At 38.3% G+C, this 24258-nt stretch overlaps 1 protein-coding gene across 1 annotated transcript in view; it reads right to left on the bottom strand.

The window, feature by feature from the left end:
• The window catches only part of PLCXD3 (phosphatidylinositol specific phospholipase C X domain containing 3), a 150979-nt gene that overhangs the window by 43988 nt on the left and 82733 nt on the right, over positions 1-24258 (bottom strand). The window contains exon 2 of the mRNA XM_079145085.1: positions 11730-12438. Within this exon, the coding sequence (XP_079001211.1) occupies positions 11730-12438 (709 nt within the window). The remainder of the gene's footprint in view (positions 1-11729; positions 12439-24258) is intronic.

Raw genomic sequence — 24258 nt, 5'->3', positions numbered from 1 at the left:
CATTGGTTAATGATTGGACAACCATAAGAGTAGATCACAACTGAGTGGAGAGAATAGATGTGCTCAAAAAATTTGGACCCCAAGTGACAATGTTTTGAAGAAAACAAAGGGGCAAAAAATGTCAGTGTATTATCCTGAGATGTCAAAGGAGTCAATTTTGTCATCTTTCTTTTGAGCCCCTAGGGGATATATGATCTCTGGGTCAAAATTTTAGTACTCAGTTGCAAATTATGTCTTTTACCAATCTTTAGTTGTCTCTTCTATAAATCTCATACCTCAAGGAGACTTCCTATAACTCAAGGAAAAGGATCCCGAAGCAAAATTTTATGATACTACATCATGCTTCTCCTATCCCTGTTCCAAGTCCTCAGCACATTTCTTTATATGCTCTTGTTGATTGAGTGGCTGGCTGACTCAATAAATGAATAGATTCTTGTTTCTGTCCTTGAGTAACCTGAAGAGTCCTGAGACCCAGGGAAAAACTACTTTGAAAAACAGAATTTATAGAAGTCAAAATATAAATATTGGGGCTGGGGCTGTAGTTCAGTGACAGAGTTCTTGCCTAGCACATGTGAGGCACTGGGTTCCATCCTTAGCACCACATAAAAATAAACAAATAAAATAAAGGCATGCTGTCCATCTACAAAAAAAAAAAAAATTTAAGAATTTTTAAAAATTTTAAAAAGCACAAATATCATCTTAGTCATCAAGTGACTATATTGCATTCTTTCCCTCTGCACCCCAACATTAATAAGTTCTGAATGATTAACTAGAGTCATAGAAAGAAAAAAAAAAAAACCCTGAATATCACAGAGATAAACCATATAATGTTAGAAGCAACAAAACTTTCACAGCTACACTACCAAAGAAATCCTTTAAGTAAAACACTAAAAGGAAACAGCAGGTCCGAAGCAAATGAAGAGAATATAAATGCATGCTCCAGAACAATCATGAACTTAGATGAGAAAGTACTACAGTGGGTATATAAGCCTTTTCAGGAGACTGGGCAATAGGGACACACAGCTCTACGTTACGAACAGGAAGAAAGAGATTCTGTTTTACAGCTGATGAGAGAATAGGTTTTAAACTAATTTTAATTACTTTTCTCTCACCCCTTTCAACACACACACACACACACACAAACACAAACATTTGTAGAGCTCAAACTGACCACCTGTGTTGGTTAGAAGAGCAAATGGCGTACCACTGAAAAATTCTTTTTATACACAGCCCAAGTTGATGGAGACATCAAAATATCACTGCTCATGGAACTAAGGAGCGTCTCAGTCTTTATCAGATACAATAGTCCCCAGTCACATCCCTTTGGGGGCTACCTGGCCTGTGGGTATGCTGGCGAGGTGTTGAAGCCTAAGCAAGCAGCCACCGTGAGTGGTGTGCATGCAAGCATATGAAATTCTCCGGTTGCGTTGATCCAGACGAGAGGCCCATGCCGATCTGCTCTGTTTGTGAATGGCAACAGTGTCAAATCCATCACATCACCCTTTAACGACTAGCTGGTAAATGTATATGTGAGACGGAAATAAAACTAAGCTTCCAGGCTGCTTAGAAACAGATCCACCATGTCTCTTCTGAATCTTCATCAGGTGTCTATTAAGAGTGAATTTAGGTTGAACATGTACTCCATCAAGTTTCCCTATAATCTATTCATGACAAGCTAATTAGTAAAAGCATTTTATTTGGAAAAACAGGCAACTGGAAATAAGCCCTCCAAAAAATGAACCATGCAAATAGAAAGATCTACGTTCATAAATAGTTTTTGGTATCTTTATTATGTTATTTATTTTCTTGACTGGTTTTTTTTTTTGAATGTGAGTTAAATTACACAGTCAATGGCTTTTCTATTTGATATTCAGTCAACTAAGAGCCACACAGTGAATTTGCAGGCCAGATCTCACATACATTTCCAAAGGGCAGCTTGTGCTTTTAGTATTCACTAATGAAATCCCACATTACAGTTTCACTGCCACATACTGCTCCTTCCAGATAGGATGTCACAGCCTTTGAAACAACTTGTAAGCTTTTTTCTTTTAAATGCTAAAGCCACAGGGAAATAAGTGATAAGGGGGTGGGAGAAAGGAATATTTTAAGGCAAAACTTCAAGCTATACTTGTGATTTCTGCAAAAAAAAAATTAATTATGACAAGCAAGTTTCTAGCTATTTTGGTCTAATTATGTTTAGTACTTTAAAATAAGTTAATTAGCAATAGGCTACAATCCCAGACACACAGAACAGGAGCCAGAAGATTTGTGCTCTAATCAATGAAGCCAAATATTCATGTCTGCAGGCAAGGTAAGCAGTATTTTCTTCTAAAATCCTCCAAGGTTTGATATTCTGAGAAAAATTTCTATTTCCAGCTTTTCTCTGTTGTTTTTATTTTGAAATTACTATGGAAGAAAGAGTTTTATCAACGGAATATGGTGAAGTTAAAAGCTGAGCATCGTTGCCTCCTGTGTTGTTGGTAAGTTGTTGGAGATTTATTTAACAATTTGATTAGGAGGGTACATTTAAAGCAATTCCTACTCCTTCTATCTTTGGCAGCGAGAACTTGGTTTATAACACCTCACTCAACTAAACTTTGATACTTGTCAGAATCACCTTGATAATCAGTAGATCAGTCACCCAAAGCTGTGTCTACCAAGTACACTCAATACAAACATCTGGATTACAAGCCATAAGAGTCACACATTCAAACAAGCCCTGGCAACAAAATGATTCAGTTGTAAATATGATACTCTGCCATCCTGTCTTCTACTCTGTAACCTGAGTGAGTTATGAAACCTTGAGCAGGAAGTTGGAATGTTCACAAATCTTAAAGAATCGGCAATTCATTTTACAAAGAGCTGTATTCTCACATTTCTTTCCCATCCACAACTTATAATCCTCTCTACCTGGAATTCTCTAAACCTATCAATCAATTCCCATAGTCATCCAAAGACATAGGGAGAAATTTAAGATCACAGAGAAGGAAAGTCAAGTTGATTCTCAATATGGCTCAATATAAAGAGTTTGCATTTTCAGTAGGCAACCCCAGGTGGTGGTACCATTCTCTCTTTAATTTCCCTTATTATCAAAATGGTCTGAGCTTTTGCACAGACATAGCCTCAGTTGTTTCCTGAATTAAGCTCTCCAAAACTGAACCACAAAAATAGAAAGATCTATATTCATACATGACTTTTGATACCATTATCACATTATTCATTTTAACACAATAATAAAGAACAAGACAAAAAGCACATGGAAAGCCTAACTTACATAGAGGGTTTGAAAAGTGAAAACAGCAGCAGCCTCTGACCACTGAAAGCTGCTCTGATACTCACTATTCTCTTGTTGGACATAACAATCTCTCAGAATGCCAACCTCAGACAAGGTCACTCTGAGTCATTATAGGATGATTAAAAAAAAAAAAAAGCGCTATACGTAATTTTGCTTAAGCACAGAAAAAAGACACTGTGTTACCCACCAAACATGTAGCTCTCTTAACCAAGATGAGTGACAGTGACTTCTTCGCTGATTAGAGTTTAGTTTTGATCTAGCCTATAATAAGACTTATCAAGATACCCAATGGTAGAATTATCCTTACTTTCTGACATCTGATCTAAAGAGGACTTCTGCTTCTTTAAATCTTCCCCAAAATCACCCATACTGAACCCAATCCTTTGAGTCCTCTCTTGCCTCCTCTCACTGAGATGTGTCATGGCCCCATGGTGAGTGTTCTCACTTGCTGTAACAAGTAATCAACCCAGCAAATTGCACTAGACATTTTCACCTGGGGATCTTTTTCTAAGGGATTATAGCACTCCTATGACATCTCCTTCCACAGTTTAAAATAAAAGTTACCTTCAGAATGGAATTGCCGCTCCTTGGATAATTTTTCTTTTTTTGACTGAACGGAACAGGCATGTGACTCACTTCAAGAGTCCTGCCTGCAGAGAGCAGAAGAGCTGGCCTGAAGCCTTCCTCCTCATGACCTCAGAGTGTGACCTGAGATGCCCAGATCTGGTCCATCCCCTCAACTTCTTGAATCACACACGTCTTTCTTGCTCATCTACTGATCATGTTATGTCATGGTTCATTTCAAGTTCCAAACAAATCTCCCTCTCCCCTGAACTGTTGACTCAAGTACCTGAACTATTATGTTACCACCGACCTAAATATCCCTGCTTCCTGGACACTTGTCATCTTTGTTCTCTCTGTTCTCCATCAATCCACCTCCTCTCAGTGTTTTGTGAGTGTTAGCTATATACATTCTAGTTACATACTAGAGTAATTTCTTTTAGACATTGAACTCAGTTGGCCCCTCAATTCTACATAAATAAGATCCAGAAGGATTACTAAAGTGGATGAATTTATATCTCATAGTAGAAAAATATGTGCATTCTCTCTCCCTTGCATCCCATACACACTCACCATGCACTGTATGGATCTGACTTCCCAGAAGCTTTTAATCCCCTCTAATCTTTTTACTGCCCTGATACAAATAATAAAAAGTTTCTTCCTTCTTTTGCCTGTAAAACAGTGACCAAATGTAAGATAAATAGAGCTTTTATGTGTATATTTATTTTGAAAATTCTTGGGTCAAACACTGTTAAAAAAAAAAATAAAGAAAAAAGAATTACAGACAACCCTTCTTCCTGCCATACCTCAGCAGGATCCAGACTGAAATTACTCTTCTGGCACACGGCATCAAAATTGCAAGTTGTTAAATAATAAGCTTCTCCTTCTCCTTCTTCATATGGTGTGAAATCAGCTTGGGGAGACAGTTGGGATGCAAAATGCAGCAATGTTAATGGCTTTGGTGAGAAGTATTAAGTCTGGAAGTTATTAAGCCTTCTTCCATGGAAATGAACACATTTTTCTAGCTCAAAGGCACAAAGAATTCCTCCAAAGGAGACTTCGGCACATCTTATCAGCACAATAATTTTAGGATCAAATTAAGTGAAATGTAAGAGAAGATGTCAATAGAAAAGGGCTACTTTTTGGAAATTTTTGATGGACAGCTCTATCTGGGACAGAACAAGCAGAGATGAGCTTAAATTTGGAGGCTCCATGGCAGAGGAGTCACAGTTTCAATTTAAGGAAGAACTAACTGAGCCTGGAAAAGAGGCCACTGATAAATCTTGAGGTTGACTCCAGACTTATGAAGCCCAGGTTGAGGTACATCTTGTTCACAGATGTGAGCAGTACTACTCAAAGTGAAGCTCGCTAAAGTCTGTTAAAAATTAAAAAAAAAAAAAAAAAATACACTTTGAGTCACAGACTGTTGAATCAGAATCTATGGGGGTGGCAACCAGGAAATTGCATTTTAATGGTCTACATGAGCACATTCCAGTTTGCTAAACCCAGGATTGGGAAAAGGGTTTGCTTTCTGGATCTTCCTTTCAATTTATAAGCCAGTCTCCCCTTTTAGCGGTTCTAATGATCTAGATTCCAAACTGATTCCAGCACTGGCTGGAAAATAGTCAAAAGGGTAGTAGGCATAAGGCAAGGAGTATTGAATCCAGACCCCTCTACATTCCTTTCCTGCTCCATTATTCCATGCCAGCCCTTCCTATGCCAGCATTCCACCTGGATTTGCTCTCTGGAGGTAAAGCCACACACCACAGATCTTCTCTTCTCATGATTTTATCAATCTCATCTTCAGCATAGTTTACCTTTCCAAACCCTGAGCTGTGACTTTGCCTTCCAAGATAAACATACAATGTATTTCCTGTATCCAGTGCTAAGTCATATCACCTTTATATAATTTGCAAGAGTAAGCATGGGACTTAGAGTCAAACAGATCCACATAATAATTTATGAATTGTGGGATTAATTTAATATTAGAATTTTTGAGTATGGTACTATGCATCTTGGGTTCAATTTTGCACCTCTAATAGGTTAAGAAAACCAACCTCAAGACTGTAGGTAGGACTAAATGGATACAATTCATGTAAAGCACTCAGCACAGGGCCTGGAATGCTATGGGAGTTCACTGTAGGTACCTTCCCTGCCTTTCCCCAGCTGGGTAATAAGGGTGCACACAAACAACCACATCCTGAAATTTCTACCTTACACTCAAGGCAATGAGAGTGATCATGAGATTAAGTGTGCAGGGCTGCCCATTGTCCAAATCCACATTTATGCAGAATAATACTGTTGTCCCCATTATTTCAAAGGGCAAGCTGTTGGTAGGGCTAAAATTACAACATGTTGACACCTTTTACCTCTCTGTTCCCAACCACTTGCTGACATCCTACCTAATTTCCCCCTTTGAACTACTGGCCACCTTTAGTTGCTACTTTCTTTATTCAACCTATGTAATCAGGTCAGTTTTACCACCTAAAGTCTGGTTTTGAGTTGACCCATCCCCCTTCAGTATCTTTCTAATATATCTTTAATTAAGACTAGGGTCCCATCGTCTTTTCCTTCACTTTTCCTAGGCTCATTTCCCAGGTTCCTTTGACATTAGTCCACTATGCCCAACCCTGACTTCTCTTGTCCTCGGAATTTCTTACCTCAGTTATTTGCTTTTGCTTTTTACTCAGCGAACGGCCATTCCCCACCCATTTGGCCATCCACTCTACTGTCCTTTCTGAAAGCCAACCAAAATCTTTTCAGGTCTCTATTGCCTCTAAATCGCCATGGACTTTGATCTTTAATCCTTTCATTTTTCTCCAATTTTATTTAGGTCATGCATGTGCCTGTCTTTTCATACCTACTTGATACTTGATAGGAACATGGCATCTTAATCAATTTTAATATGCCTCACAGCACTTAGCTCAGAACCCTCCACAGAGGAGCTATCCAATAGGGTAGGTAGTAACTTGAACTTAGTCTACTTGAATATACTGCCAAACTGAGTCTAGATCTTGCCATTCAAATGAGTTGAAAACAAAATTACCATCACCCCTTTGGAATCTCATACTGGAGAGATAAGATGATGTGATGCTTTTAAGAGTTCGTATTTGAGGTCACACACTTGAAGTACAATATCTAAAACAGAATAAGGCTCCAAATATGTTTTTGTTGTGATAAACAAACAAAACAACCTGTACTCAAATCCTACATGCACCTTGTGTGAGTGCATGCATGTGTGCACTCGGGATTGAACCCAGGGGCTTTGGCATGGTAAGCATGCTCTGTACCACTGAATGAAATCCCAGCCCCATGGAGCCACCTTTTTTTAGCGGTGTTATCTGAGTAGCTTGCCTAACACTTCTAAGGCTCAGTTCCTTCACTTTAAACAGAAATAGCAATAGTACCTACTTTGGGGAGGTTTTCTGAATATTAAATCAAAGAATAAAGTAGTTAGTGTAATATCTGACAGCACCTGAAAACTGCTAATAATAATATCACAATATTATTATTGTCATTATCATCTTAATTGTGGGCCTGTATAAACATCATCCAACTTTATTCTGCATCAATTTACTTGCAAAGATGCATTGCTTCCTAAAAATTCTGACAGGTGATAGGACTGTAGTTTTTTAAGCTGAAATAAAAACCCTATTAATTAATAAACTTCCACAAATTAGGGAAAGACTTGACAAGTTGCACACCTTCTTTTTAAGAATGTGTGAATTCTGTGGGGGTGATGTGTGAAAACTGGTGTTTGAAAAGTAAATTAAAAATAGTTCTTTAAGAAATAAAAATCTGTGTCTTTTGGCATTGCTAAGATGTAGAAAACACATCTGCAGTATTTGGCACCAATGTCCAGATTGAAAGATACAGTACCTAAATCCAGGCTGGATTTAGTTTCCCTGAAAGCCACCCACAACTTCAAACAGTATTTTCTAAATGCATATGCTCAGGGTTTTTGTTAACCCAAATATTAGAAATGATTTGAAAAGTTATAGAGAAATTAGCTAGTCAAATGTTTGAATCTTGTTCAAACTCCAAATTTTAGAGATGAAAATAATTAAGGCCGAGAGATCTCACAAATGCCTCGTGACTCTATTTTAGGTGGCACAAGAGAGCTCATTACAATCTCTTGGTGCCAACATGCCACTTTCTGAATGAAGGTTTCTGGCACAAAAACCAAGAGGACAGAGGTACAATCAGTCCACTTTTTAATATGTTTTAGGACTTTTCACCTGGTAGAAAAAAAAAGGCAACAAATTCCCTGGAGTCAAGTGTTCCTGCACTGCCATTTCAGAGGTAAGTAAATGCCTTTACAAGGCACAATTCAATAGCTGGCAATGACCTTGTCTACAGGCTTTATTCAGAAGACTGAATTTTTTTTTTTTTAAAGAAACAAAACAAGACAGTCAAATAAAAATCCTTGACCATTAGCATCACAGTCAGAATACAGCTTTGCAATGGTTAAAAAGGAGAACTTTCTAGTATGTATGAGACTAAACTTCAGAGGAGGAAGCTATAGCACAAACACAATGGCAAAGTTCAGATTTTTTTTCCCCAAATAACTGACAAGTAATTTGCATAAGAGAGGAAAAAATTGATTCTACCTATAAGGTCTTCATTTCTACTTTTTAATACCCCACCCTTGCCACTTCTCTTTCTCTTTTCAATGATAGAGCTTTACTATTCCAGATAGATAAAGCCAGAAGCAAGTTCTGAATTAGAACAGATGGCTAAGGAGAGTTTTTCAAAATTAATTCCATGGGCTGTTAATAAGTGCTTTCTGAAAGAAAAAGTACGTGGAAAACACTGTATTAGTTAAATTTAAATAGGCTTCTTCACTAAAATACTTGTTACTGCCTTTTGTATGCTAATGTGCTTTGGGAATTTGGGGGGACAATTGTGGAAAAATACAATTTTCCACACTTTTTAAATTTATTTTGACTTTCTCCCTCCCCCACAAATTCCACTTTAGTAGCAGTGTTACTAGTGCATGAATAGCCAAAAAGAAGTTTAAGTATGATTTGTAAACTCCCAAAGTCTATCAAGTGCTATCAAAAGAAAACCATTTATTCCCTGACTGATTTCTTCTTCTTGGTTTCTTCAAAGGCTGGTTCCTACCCTGGGAAAAATTGGCTAAAAATCCATTTTGACTAAAGCAAGCTTGTTGTATGGCAAAGTGCTTTCCTGAGCATAGAGCTATGGTATGACTGTAAGAAGCCATGGGAAGACTTGTGTCATGCTAAATATATAAAAGTTAAAAGTGATCTTCTTGCATTCAAGTATAGAAAGAATGGAAAGAGTTGGAGTCAGTTCAACTCCAACCCCTGCTGCCTCTTCTCCACCTTTAATGGGTTCCCAGGAACTCCAAATTTGGAGATACTATGGGCTAAAGTTAACAATAGCACATTTATGTGTACATATCTCCCTCATTTCTAATTTGGTGAAAGAGGGGGTAAATTGTTAATTATCAGAAGGATGAATGTCTGTAGAGTGCTAAAGCTTTCTTGTTTTGATGAATATTTTAATGGAACTAGCTGAGTTTTGGCATAAGAAGGCTGGAGAGAGGTGACTAGTTAGGCACAATTTCCTGGAGAAGAATGTCCCCAAAGCAATCTGAATGTGGGGAGAGAAAGGTAATTAGAAGAGGAAAGAAAGAAGAGGGGATCCAGTCAGAGGAGTGAAGACTGAGGGGTATATGTCACAGGGAAGATATCCCAGGACAGAAGGTCTGAGATTCCAGACAAATCTAAAATTTACTTTTAAATTCTGTGTATTACAGTCATCATAAAACATCCCTATCTCCTTAGGTATCCCCTAAAAGGTAAAAACTATCGTAGGAACATGTAGAAGCATGAAGCAAGTTTCATGTCTCAGAATGGAACAGGGGGCGAGATGGAAAGGGAGAATTGACCTATAGAATGATATAATCCAGCAGAAGTGAGGGTTTGAACCATAAGAGCACAACCTAGACAATATCAGAAATCTTAGGGAAGGCCTTGCACTCACATGGGGTGTATAATGAAGGATAGATAACCATATTTAAATCTCAAGAAATAGGGAGATCCCAGCTAATATCTGAATAATGAAAGGAAACTATGATTTTGCCAGGAATAATCTTCCATCCCAATGATTTGTGGCTCCCATTACCCCAAAATGCCAATAATCCCAATGAGTTCACCTATCAGGATTATAATCCTAATGATCAATTGTCTACGTATTCTTGGATGCCTTACTGGCACTGAAAACTAAGCATGACCTGAATGTGTCTCTCCAAGTCCTTGTGTCTTTGTTTCCTGCCTCTGAATGCTCCCTTCAAACCTTAATTCTCAATCAGAAACTACATCCTTACCTCCTTCTGTCATTCTTATCATATAGCCAACTAGTCACTAATTATCCTCATTTTCTCAGCTCACTTCCCATTCCATTCTAAGTCTTCTCAGTTTAGCTTGCACTCTCCTGTGTTAAAACAATTCTAAGCCTCTCTTAAAGGCTTACTCTCTCCACTCTATTTTCCAGGTGGCATCAATTACTATCTAAAAATTCAGATCTGATCTTTCAACAGCTACACATTATTATCCAGCTCCTCATTTCTCACAGGATGAAGTTCTCTGTAGCCTGGCTAAAAGATTTCTTGCGAGTTTATTCTGGCCTGCCATTATAGGCTTTTTCTCCTGTCATCCGCACCCTATATTCTGCTCTATAAAGTCACCCATATTATTTCATCTCAAAACCTTTTCTCCTTGTTTTCTTGTCCTTGACTTTAAGCAAAACCTTCATGCTTTGTCTCTTTATCATAATTCAAATTATTAATTAAACATAAAAATAAGATAACTGGTAAGAATTTGTATTCTCTCTTCAGACACTGTTTATGATGCTTAGCATCATAATCCAAAAGAATAAGTAATATAGGAGATTGTGCATGTTCTGTCACACTCACAGGAAAGAGCTAAAGAGATCTTTGGTGATTGTTCAAACTGTACCTTGCAGGCATCCGCCGCTCTACATGGCTTGGCTTGACAAATGGAAGGCCCACTCTCTGCACAGTAAGCCTTCCTTATGGGGCAGCATAGCAAGGTGTAGGGCATAGCATGTGACTTGAGAATGGAGTCTAAGTATCTGTTTCATCATATATTGTCCAAAGGACCTTAGGCAAAACATTTTACTTTTCTGAATCTCATTTTTTTAAAAGTCTGTAAGACAGTGTTTACTTCCTAGGACTATTAGCAGATCAAATGACATTGATGAATAAAAAGACTCTAAAACAGTAGAAAAATGACTTTAAAATCTATAAAGAACTAGACAAAGTGAAAGGAGTGCTATGAAGAAAGAACTAGATATAGACGCAAAATACATGGTGTTAGGGGTTGATTTGTTCCCTACAAAAAGTATGTTCGAGTCCACCCGGGTACCTGTGTGACCTGATTTGGAAACAGGGTGTGTTCAGAGGTAATTAAGCTGAGATGAGGTTATTAGGGTGGGTTCTAATGCAATATGATTGTTGTCCTCATAAGAAAAGAAGATAGGGGCACACGGGGAGAAGGCTTGGGAAGAAGTAAGAAGATCAGGAGAGATGCAGCTGAAATCCATTCCAAGAACTGTCAGCCATCACCAGAAACTAGGACAGATCTTCCCTCAGAGTCCCCAAAAGGAACCAACTCTGATAATACCTTGATTTTGGACTTCTAGCTTCCATATCTGTGAGGCAACACATTTCAATTGTTTTAAGACACCCAATTTGTGGTACTTGGTTATGGCAGCCCCAGAAAACAGATACATGTGGGTATGGATCGTTGCTCTACCACTTTGCAACTCTATGAATTTGACTTAAATTATTCGCATTTCCTCACAACAATTTAAGGACACTTACCTTTCTGTGATCGTTTCTCTGAGGCCACTTGCCACACCTTTGACCACAGTGCTAGCTTTGGGGGTTAGCACCACCTGAGAAATAAAAAACGAGCCCTTCTTTCTTCTCTCGGTGATGGACGCCTGAAGAAATTGGATCAGTTTTTCGGGGTCTGTGGTGTTGGCCCAGGGTGCTGGCATCATCTGCCCAGGCCAGAGAAAGGGCACTTCCAGAGCAACGGGACTGTGGTAGAAGACCAGCACTTGGTAGTCCTTCTCCCACAGGTACTTTAAACTCACTTCCTGGGCAAAAATCGCTGGGCACATTTTGTTGCCATAGGTGTCTTTCAGCATTTGGACCAGTTTTTCATGGTGGTATTTCTGCATTCCATAAAAATGGTTGAAGTCCAAGAACACTACCTCCTTATGGTGATCTGTGAGGAATGCATTGATCTCTTCAAGGCCTTCATTGACTTTGGCACTGAACAAACCATGAGCAAAATAGAGTTCATTGTCTGGGTCTCTGGGCTTGGTGGAAATTCGAAGATCAAAATAACGGATTCCAGCTCCTAGCTGACCAGTGAAGTTCATCGTTTGAGTGGCTAGCCATTTCCGCATCAGCTTCTTGGCTACAGTTCCAAACACAGAGACAAAATTCTGCACAGTTTCTGGCTGTTCAGGGCCTACTGGAGAGGCTTCATCAATGTAGAAGCTGAAGGAATCATGGGACCCTGGGGAAATAACAAGCACACTGTGATTAATGTCCAGTCCTACATCCTTCCCAACTTCTTTCCTTCTTGTAGTGTCCATACTTTTCCCTCAAATAAGTCAATGGAAATACTAAGCAAAACTTAGTTCATTTTCATGTTTTAGGAGGATCTTTTTATAACCTAGTCCTAGGTTCTAATGTAGGACACAGACTACTACAACTGATTAACCTACTTGTAAAATAATTAGAAACATTTCCTTCAGATTAATATTTTGCAATTTAAATAATCATTTGCTTCTTTGAACAATGAATTTAATGTTTTCACTAGGATTGGTAGTCCACATAGGTGGTATAATTCATCATTCATTGGAAGGATGTATGGAGACTCACCAGTTCCCAAATACCTTGACTATAATTTTAATCTTTCCCTCATTTGGGGTTGTTTTTAACCACAGAGGGATTATATCAATGAATAAAAAAGTTCTTTCCACAGAAAATCAATGTATGAATTGTTACTTCATGCACTTTGGAAATCACAAGAGATAAAGGAGACAGAGGAGAAAAAGGTAAGAGCACAGGGCAATGCTGGTATATTTAACTTCTCTCCTGACCTTGTGTGAACTTAGATGAGACCAAACACTTTTCACATACTGAATACACAGTGATTTTTTTTCTTGCAAGTTAATACAACTGACAACATTTAAAAATTAACTAGTAGTCTGTTCTTTACTGATCTTTTCTTTCAACAACTAAAGCTCTTTGGAATTGGCTTCCAAATTTAGAATAATTTCTTCCTCAGCACAAAAGATTATTTATGTAGTTATTTTCAGCAGTTGTAAGTATCAAAACTCCATGAATTCAGTGATGAACATGTCTATCATTTGCCTAAAAGCAGAGATTTAAAACGTAACTGGAACCCAGTAAAGAAAAAGTAGTTCTAGGTTGAGTTTTACTTTTCAAACTCTCCTTTAATTCTTGGACACGATCTACTGAATTGCTAAAATTAAATTAATGTGTCCTGGGTGTTTCACACCTTGGAAGCGGCAGATGTACTTCCCATTCTGACACCTTTTCTTTCCTCTTTTATGACCTTGTTCCAGTCTGTCACTCTCCATCTGTTATTCAGACTTGCCCTGAGTACATCTTGTTGCCTCAGCCCCAAGGTATGTCCTTTAAGGCATAGTGTTTTCTAGTTCTTTCAATTTCCTAACATGAAACTCGCCCACAAACACACACACACACACACACACACACACACACCTTCATTTAACCCCTCAAGGCCTTTGTCTGATAAGCTATTTGAAGCAATTTTTTTAAGAATGCCATATTTATCTATGTCTATATTCCATATCGATACCTCTCTGTACCTCTATCTGCATCTACACACATGTCCATATGTTTCCATCTAGCTTCAAAAGTTCACAGGAATCATCAAAGCAGGGATTTCAAACAGCATGGTAGGTTGGTAGAAAATTTGCAAAATACTTTTATACTCTGCAAATCATAAATTTAAGATTTAGAACAGATACTTCTCAGGATTATTAGATTGTTTAAAGCAAGAAAGGTAACCCAAATATATAGAAATTCAATTTTTAATTTCATTTGAAGCTATGTGGTGTATTTATCTTTGCTAGATGGTATAGGAAGAAAATGTCAGCCCTGCTTTTCATTCCCATTTTTCTTTTTTCCTTTCTTGGATTTGTTGAATGAGTCTTAGTATACCACCTTAACTATTGGTTTATTAAATGGAAGCTGTATTTTGATCTTATTAACAAAGTTTAGTTTATGGGTATGATGTATGGAGAGTGGGTGAGCCCCCAGTTATCAGAGATTCTGCAGTGTCCTGCCAAAGGTGAGGATGTTATAGGCCTTGACTGTCAGCTCTGACACTACAGTTATCAGATGTCCAAGGACAAAGGGTTTCCTGGGTGCAGCAGAATGTTCCTAGCACTACAAAAGTAGGATAGCTGCAAAAATGTTTCTAGCTCTGTAACTTTTTAGTGTACAAAGAAGCCTCTGACAGCTCACAAGCCTTGAACAATTTACAATGCCCCTATAGTTTAACTTCCTGATTATGAGACCCTACATAATAAATTTGCAGAGCTAGTTCTGGATCACTTCCTCCATCAGAGTGCAGAGTCCCACCTGGCCTCAGCTTTGCCTGAGAATGTCTCTGTGTTTTCTTTGTCTTTGTCTTTTTCTCCATCTCCAGTAGCCCCTACTTGAGATCCTTTGTTGATGCTGCACGGGTTGTGTAAATGATGTAAAATCTATATAAACATAATTATAAATATCACTTTTAATATTAAAAACAAAGTAGAGGGGAGTTTTTAAAATAACTATTCTTTAAGTTTAAATAAAATAGGGCATGTTTATAATTTAATGTTTCTTTATGAAAACCAAAGACAATGCATGACTATTTGATAAATAAAAATGGTGCATCAAAATGTATTAACTTCCAAGTTTGATTCTCTAAGAAAATCATGCCTTTTAATTTGTTTTTAGATTAGAAAGCATTAGCCAATGCAGTGCACCGAAGGTAGCATTGAAGAAGGTGGTGGGAGACAACTCCAAGTTCAAATTCCATCAGTAACCCACAGTTTAATGAGGATTTTCAGGTCACCATCCATACACATAGCTTTGGTTTTCTAATTTGTTAAAACATCACAGAATTTTCTTAAAGAATGAATGAAACCAAGTTTCATGAATTTCCCATAAGAGGGCTATCAAATTTAAATTACTGTTATAACTATAACTATAACTATAAATATTGCTACACTTGAGACTAAGTAAACATCACCCACACAAATACACATTGGGATGACTGTGTGAGTATATGGAAGAAGGTCAGGTACAGAAATGATTTAAGTTGCAGGGTTTAGGTGTGGGAATACTTATTGAAAACAAGAGTCTTATCATCATTTGTCTAAGAGGTTGCAAATGTAAACAATTAACATTGCTCCATTTCTTGTGGGTTTGAACAGCTTCTAAAGATTCACATTCTATCATATTAATTAAATTGACATGTGTCATATAGTAAGAACTAAACATCCTCATTCAACTTCTTTCCTGAATTATTCATACGAGTCCTTTGGGATGAACTTTAGGTTGGTCTTTCCGTTCAGCCATAGTTCCATTTCAAATTCTATAAAATTATGGATTCAATAAACATCAAAGGAAATGTATCTGGTCAATTTGGTCTCTAAACCTACAGACCAAAAGGCCCAGTCAACAAAGAGTTGACATGTGTATGACTGTTCGATTCCAATAGCTACATCCTCACCTTAGAATTCAGGCTCTGACTAGGTCAAAGCAGGAACTTCTTCTCTCCTTGTCCCAGTGAAGCACTGAGACTGCTGGTGACAGTCCATATGTGGGCATCCCTCTCCTTTCCTGTTCTAGTCCTGTTATTTGTCACAGCTGACGTTTCCAAGGCTTCTACTTTCAAGCAACCGGTTTTGCTCATTTTTGATAGCTTGGTTCTCCTATGACTGAAACTACAGTGGTGAAGCATGAGTACCTTCCATCTCTGAACTAAAAGAAAGCTTCTGGGTAAGGACATGAAAGGGTAGATTCATTTTTTGAGGCTCTTTTCTAGGTTTGAAGAAAGGTAGGTAGCACTATTTCCACTTGACCAGAGAAGAGATGGAATTCTGGAGTGAAGCTTCACCTCTAGTTTCTCCTCATGAGAGTCCTAACACTAGTCTTATTTTGTGACCCATTTATTTCCTCCTGTGCACTGAAGGTTTTTTCACTCATGGTTATGTTTTTCCTGAATTCACAGTTCATCTGGTCTGCAGTACGTTGTGTTATTTTATGTAGTTAGAAACACTTGTCATGTTATTTGAATTTTTCTCTGTCTTTGCATCATGTGCTCCATCTACAACTCCTCACATATACACAGTTGATTTTAGGTTAGAGTCTAAGTTCCCAAGAGGGGGAAACAACTCTGTACCTTATAAATGGACACCCAGGTGTTCATTATGACATGTAGCTGTAGTAACATAAAGACACTCAAGTCAGCGAGTCAAAATTGTTCACGTGGGATATGCTACAAAAGCAAACTACTTCGACTACTAATAATATTAGGCCAGATTAGACCATTTGACAAAGGGGCACCATTGGCCCTCTTTTTCCTTATCATTTCCACTCAACTATCTTGGACTATTCTATGCAGTCTGGCTCTCTTTTTCTCAATTTTGATTCCATCTTTAATCCACTGTAATGAAACTAGGACCCACATGATTAGGACCCACATAAAAGTACAATGAAATATCACAGATGACTATCAAAAAAAACTCATCAGTCATTTCAATGAATTCATTCCTAAATTTAGCACAGAGCTTTGTAGTTATATAGTTAATGCCATTGATTGAATAAATGAATGTATCCTGTTGAACAAATGAGTGAATCCTCCCAGCCTTTCTGGAACATTTGGTACTCTGGATTTTCTTCTTAAAATATTTCTTCTTTTGTCTTTTGGGACACAACTTTTTTGCAAGTTTTGTTCCATCCCAATCTTCTATACTGCCTTCTATTGTTTCTTCAACTTCTAAGTGAAGGTGTATCCAAAGCTCACTTCAAGACATCAACTTGCTCCATATTTTTGGTAATCTCATCCTCTTCTTTAGCCTCTTCTTTCATTTCTATGAATGCATGAAAAATTGATACCATCTAATTTATCTTGCATTTCAGAACTCCTGCCTGCCTACCAAGCAAATAAATATCATTGCTCCATGGGCACTGTGAACTTAGGATCCCAGATGAAACTTAGTGTTCCCCTTGAAACCTGCTCTTCTCTTGTAAACATTATTATATTTAATTATCATCCTCTATCTCATCCTTCAGTTCATCTTCAACTCTTCCTTATCCTTCAAGTCTGACATTCAATCAGTTTTATGTGTCAAGCTACATACTATGGAGAGATACAAACCCTCTCTCTTCAAATGTTCTCTCAGATCTGTCCTCTTCTTTTCCATTCCATTGCTAGTGGGGACAACTGAAATATCTTTCAGGTATTGCTTGAACTCAAACCTCTGCTGTTTCCTTTCACTCCTTCTGTTAGTATTTAAAACTTATCCACAGGCATTATCTGTAGAGACATGTTTAAGTAGCCCTAAGATGGTGGCTGGCATTGGGCTAAGATGAGGTGCATAATTAGTGTTAACAAGGCGTGATCAACAGATGTTCCTCATTCTTTCTTAATTGGTACCGTGGTGCATGCTCCAATCGTGCTACTTAATCCTAAACTGATTGGCTGCCTTAGTGTATATAAGATCGCAGAACGAGGGACTAAGCACACACCTCTGGGTCGCAGATCGCAGATCGTAGAACACGGGACTAAGAATGCACCTACGTAGGACGCACCCCTAAGAAGAAGCAGCAGACCACTAAGAAGCACCTCTGATAGAAAGCACCTCTGATAGCATGCACCTCTAGCACACACCTTTGGGTCGCAGGTTGCAGGACGCAGGCTGTACAACGTACCCCGCACCTGCACCTCCAAGAAGTGACCTACCTTTAAGAAGCAGTAGACCTTTGATAAGCATAGCCTTTCTGAAAGCGTAGCACCTCTGAAATTAAGCAAAGCTTCTCTTCCTCTAAGCAAAACCTCTCTTCTTCTAAGCAAAGCCTCTCTTCCTCTAAGCAAAGCCTCTCTTCCTCTCAAAATCTCTCTTCTTCTAAGCAAAGCCTCTCTTCCTCTAAGCAAAGCCTCTCTTCCTCTAAGCAAAGCCTCTCTTCCTCTCAAAGCCTCTCTTCCTCTAAGCAAAGCCTCTCTTCCTCTATAAACTAGCGAACAAGCAAGCAAGCAAGGAAGTAACCCAGATAAAGATAATAGAAGTAGTTCATTCCCAGTCCACCTCCAATAAATTCCCGCAGGATTGTTGCTGTGGGCGGCAACAATTATCCAGTATTAGCCTCTAGAATGGATTCAATCTTAAGAAAAAAGACGTATAATTGGTTCCAGCTCCTAACACTGCAGTCGTTCCTCTTGCTTTCTGTCTCACTTTCATTAACAGATCTTTTGACTGGGTAATTTGTCTAATGTACAATTCCTCTTAAGGAATATTTTATTATTATAGCTTCCTATTACTCTCAAAAGACTGAAATCTCATCACTAGAGTCTCTTCTGATAACTAGAGTTTTGTTGTATGCAGAATATGTCTTCCTATCATTGTCCCTTCAATACCACTGACTCCAGAGTATGCATCAGCTGGATCCATTCCTTGTCAATTTGTGCTAAATCCCTAAACACCAACCTTTGGGAGACTATAAGCACTAGGACCTCAGTAGGTGATCCTCTCAAGTGAATTTGTACTGCCCCATTCCTAACAGTATAAAAGAAATAGAACCCACTCCTGATTTCTAACTGTAAAGGAGGAAAGGAAATAGATCTAGAAAATGATACTAATAGTCAAATCATTTTTACTTGGTTTGGAAGGCAATGAGCTCTCTCCAGGTGGGACTACAAGATGCTCAATCTGACAGAAATAAAAAAAAAACACTTTGAAATTAATCACTTTGTTCTCACTTGACAGCCTATAATTAATCTCATTAATTTTTGTTTACCACACTGATTAAACTGATCAGTTGTTTGGATTTTTGAAGACAAAGATGAAACCTTAAGCAGAAAGAATCACTTCCTATTCTTGGCACATAATCTTGCTTTAGTCAGTCCTCCAGCATATGATTAGGTCTTTGTGAACAAAACAAGAACAAGATTTTATTTTATTTTATCTATTTTTTGTCAACAGAGATGATGCACACCACACTTTTAAATCTGGACCACCACACTTCTAAAATTGAACAAATAATTAAAAACATGCACAACTTGTAACCAACAACATGTATACTTCACCTGACAAAATTAGTGTATAGGAAATGCACTTTGAATGTTAAATTAAGCCTGACATATTTGGTGAAGCACTGTGATTAATCCTTTTCTAATGAAAAAAAATTATCATGCTTTAATTTCTTTTTGAGTAAATCTGTATCTTTCATATTATATAAATCCTCTTCCTTCAGCCCGTCCCAGAGACAGTAAGCTGAAGTAGAGAATGTTGGTGTTTTTCACTGTTTTGATCCAGGGTCTCAGATGCTAAATCTGAAAAGCCTTATTACACTAATGCCTCCTAGGAGTAGAGAAGCTCGATATTCACCACAATTTCTATAAACTTGCTGGGTTGTTTCCTTAAACCAATAGGTGAGCTGATGCCAAATCCCTTTAAAGCAACAATATTCCAGAAAAGAGAGCTGGCTCCAATTACCACCCTCAGTGAAACTGTTAAGCCTCTTTTCATATGCATTGCTTTCTAAAGATTATCAATACAGTTACTAGAAAAATAATTTAAAGAGGTTCTAATAAATACAGCATGTCTAAATTATGTCCAACTTCCTGCAAACCAGCTCCCTTTGTATTGCAGTGTCTTCATCGAGGAAACCTTCTCAGCAGAGAGTTTGGACTCCTGCACTGAGATTTTGCTGTGTTCAGTATGCTATTAGCCTGCATATTAGAATGACAACCCTCCAGCATCACAGCATTGGTGAAGGCAGTTTTCAAAAGGGAGGTCCTGGGTCCTAGAAAAATATATATTCAAATAACAAAAATTTAAAAGGAATATCAATAGGACAGCATTATTTTTCAGAAAATGAGAAAGAGCAATAGATTCTTCTGCCCTCAAGCCGTTGAAACTCTCAAGCAGTGGCACTTAGCCAGGGGTGATTTTGATTCAAGGGTATTTGACAACATGTGGGGACATTTTGGATTGTTAACAACTGAAGAGGGCTGCTCCTGACATCTAGTGGGTAGAGGGCTGCTCCTGACATCTAGTGGGTAGAGGGCCAGGGATTCAGTTAAACATCCTACACTGCCCTGGCCAGCCCTATGACAAAGAATTATCCAGTTCAATACATCCATAAAGACTGAGAAGACATGCACTACTGAAAACCTCACAGGTGGAAACCAAGCACTGCACTGCCCCCTCCACCTCTGATCCTCACATTCCTTGCCTGCAATGTACCATTCTGCTCTCAAACCATTCCACATGCCCACAGCAATCTGAAACTATTGCATGTAAGGGATTGCCTCTGGCTTTGATAGAAACCCAACAGAATATGTAGCTTTGGAATTTATGTCTACTAATCTTTTGATTTTTCCTTCGAGATCTCTTTTAATTCTTATGACAAGTCCTGAAGATAATACACCTTTCAGGCCAAAATTAAATCATCAAGATAGGCGTCTTTATTCATTGATCTCCATCTCCACCCCAGAAACTTTTGTGTGTCACAAGTTTTGTGGGGGAAATGTTCACCCTGCTCTTCTTATAATTATTCATTAGCCAAGCACCTGTTGTGTGCAAGACACTAGCATGGTTCTGTGTTTTACTGAGAACTGTGGGTGGGGAAGATTCAAATAACAGTGTTATCAAGCAAGGGAAGGAAGGTTGTGACTCCTATCAAGTGGCCCTCATGTCCCACCCCCTGCTGTATAGTATTAATCATTTAATAGACATTTATTGAATATCTATTATATGTCATGCATTAGGTTGGGGATATGGAAATAAAAGAGTGTATAAGACTTATCTGGGATCTGTCCTTGTGGAGTTCATAACACAGTGGGGAGAGTAGGCGAGAAAAAACATCATCACAAAGTAAAGCAAATGCTATGGTAAACTGCACGTGATGCCTTTTGATAAAACAGTAGTTCATTCCTGAGTGGGACATGATCTTCTAAAGAAAATTAACAATCAAAGCAAAAGGGTAGGAACAAATCCCCAAGACAAGCAACCCTTAAGATGATTCGCCAATGTAATGTTCATAAGAATCACTTGGGATGGGGTGTGAGATTCTGCCTTTCTAGCAAGTTTCCCAGTATTATAAATGCCATTGTTTCTAGGAATACACTTGAAGGTACTAAAGCCATATAGGACTTTCTGCTCATCGACTACCTGTGATACTGCTTTCTCCCCTCAGTTTGGTCTGCTGTGCTTTCCCACTCTCAGTCCTTATCCCTTCAGATACACAGACCCATGCAGACACACAAGAGGAAACAGACGCACACATAGACACACACATGGGCACACATACACATACATATTGATGCATGCACTTCTGCTTATATGATCTAAGTTATAGTTCTATAACAACTTCCCAAGTTTGAAGAGATGTTATAATGCCCATGTTGTAGGTTGTTGGTTAAATACTTCACTGAGTCACAAAGAAACATTTCTGAACTTCTTTTTCTTTATAATCTATGAATAAAACATTTATTTTTTAAAAAATTTTTTAGTTGTAGATGGACACAATACCCTTATTTTATTTTTTTATGTTGTGCTGAGGATTGAACCCAGTGCCTCTCATGTGCTGAGCAAGAGCTTTACCACCAAGCCACAAACCCAGCCCAAAACACTATTAATACTTTTTATAATAAACAATTTATTTTGATAAATTTTCTGAGATCATTTACATAAGAACTCTGGAATTAAAATCTGTACATCTTAATTTAAAAGCTAAACCAAAACCTGTGACCCTAAGAACAAGGCATAGCATATCCGAGCCCAGGAAATCTTGATTCCTCTTATCCTTGAGGTCACTAAGCTGAATTACCTTTCAAATGTCTGTATTTACAGATTTATAATGATAGCCTTCTCATATGTAGTGAGTCAAGGAGAAGGATGAATCAAGGGTGACTAAATAATCTGAAAAGCAGAGGGTGGGGGAATGTCCAAGAAAGAAATGTGACAAAGTAGAGGGAGAAAGATGGCATATTTTATCCATAATGATTGAACATGGCTACTTTAGCAGAGCTCAGAAAGGAATTCAAAAGGGACATTTCTGTTGGAAAGAACCAGAATACCTGGTTCCTCATGGCATTTGACTCTGCTTTAATCTCCAAAGGGTCCAGGCAGCCCAAGAAAAGTGAGAAAATCTTGACCTGAGAAACAGATGTGTTTTAACAATGAGAAAAACACAAGAAAGCCTGTTCTGCACAGCAAGTTGTCTGAGTCTTCCCCATTCACTACTCCTGAAGTGGCCCTATGAAGTCACAGGAAATTGGATTCCCAGCAGCCTTCAGTAGTGTTTAGTCCAGGGTCCCAAGGCTACTTACAATGGATCACTCTCCCTTTGCTAGCTGGGCTCCAGCACACCAGGTTTCTTTCTGCTTATGGAATACACCACACTCATTCCGACGTAGCTCCTGCACTGGCTACTCCCAAGGCCTGTAATGCTCTGCACCTAATTGTGTGCATACCTAGCACCTTTTCGACCAAGTCTTAACTTAAATGTCTCATCTTAAATACACTTTCCCGCATCCAAAGTATTTAACTCATCCAGCCCTCCCCTGCTGCCTGTCAGTCTCTACTGCCTGATGAAGTCATATTTCTTCATAGCATTTATCATTAACTTTGAGTTTCATTTTATTTAATTGCTCACTATCTATCTTCCCCATTAACTTTCAAATTCTGTGAGAACAGGAATTGAATTTCTCTTGCTCAGTACAGTGTGTCCCTAACCAAAGGTACAGTGATTGGTACATAAGAGATACTCAATAAATATTTGCAAAAACCAAAGGCCAAATGTTTTCCCTGATAAGTGGAGAATGATATATAATGGGGGGGGGAGGTGGGGAGTGAGAGAAGAATAGGGGAACTTTAGATTATGTAGAAGGAAATGAGAGGAGGGTATGAAAAATGGTGAAATGAGACAGACATCATTACCCTATGTACATGTATGATTACACAGATGGTATGAATCTACATTGTGTACAACCATAGAAATGAAATGATGTATCCCATTTGTGTACAATGAATCAAAATGCAGTCTGTAAAAAATTAAAAGCTAAATAAAAACTAACTAAAAATTAAAAGCTAAATAACACTACCTACAAAGATTATAAAATAGCAAGCACTAAATATGGATCACACAGAAAATACTTGAGAAGACTTAGCATTTATTATTCCTATGGAATATTTTTTTCTCTATGACTAACACTGAGAATGAAGTGCCTGGTACATAGTAAGTTCTTACCAAATATTGGCTGAATGAGTAAAAGAATGAATAAGAATTGCACCAAAAGGTTGCAAATGTCTGTTGCTGCCATAAGTTCTTAGAACTACTCAGAATATAGCAACATTCTAAAGCAGAACTTTGGATAGACAAATGTATCTAAAATCCTCCTTTTTTATATTCCTGTACCATGACCACAGGCAGCAATGCCAAGTCCTTCCAGTTCTGGAAGGTCCTGTTCCATATGCACATGCCATTCAAGATTCTAACCAGTAGTGTTGGCTCTTCTGAGATCCAGAGCCAGCACTACCTGCTTTTCCTCTACCCAGGCCTCCTGTAGAGGGCTCAAGTGTAGAGGAGCTTACTCTAAACCATCTCTTCCCCTAAAAGTTTTAGCCTTGTGATAGGTAAAAACTGAAAGCATCAACAGCAGCCATTGAAGGGAAAGCAAAGGAGACTTAGTGTCCTATGTAGGTAACAAACAATATAAGGAATGAAAGAAGTTGGGAAGAGGGCTGCTGTTGGCACATGATCAGTCTGGTCTTCCTCAGTCCTCTTTAGGAGCTAAGTGTGTAAGATGCTGAAATCTTTTTAATGCTACTCCTGCCTGGTTCCTCCACTGGCCTCTCTGCAGCAGTAAATCCCAGAGTGTGGGGCAACCTTGTAAATGTGGAACCACAGACGCAGCACTGGTTTCCTGGGCACGTGGAGTAAATAGCCTAAGGAAAGGAAAGGGTCTGCTCAGATAAAACCAAATCCATACAGCTAAAGGCAACTATTCAAAAGAAAACAACAACAGCAAATAACTGTTTAGTTTTTTTCCCCCATGAAGAAA

This window comes from Sciurus vulgaris (assembly GCF_902686455.1).
Source record: "Sciurus vulgaris genome assembly, chromosome: 6".
NCBI classification, from domain to species: domain Eukaryota; kingdom Metazoa; phylum Chordata; class Mammalia; order Rodentia; family Sciuridae; genus Sciurus; species Sciurus vulgaris.
Note: the sequence above shows the minus strand (reverse complement) of the source record. Positions and strands in the feature narration are given on the sequence as shown.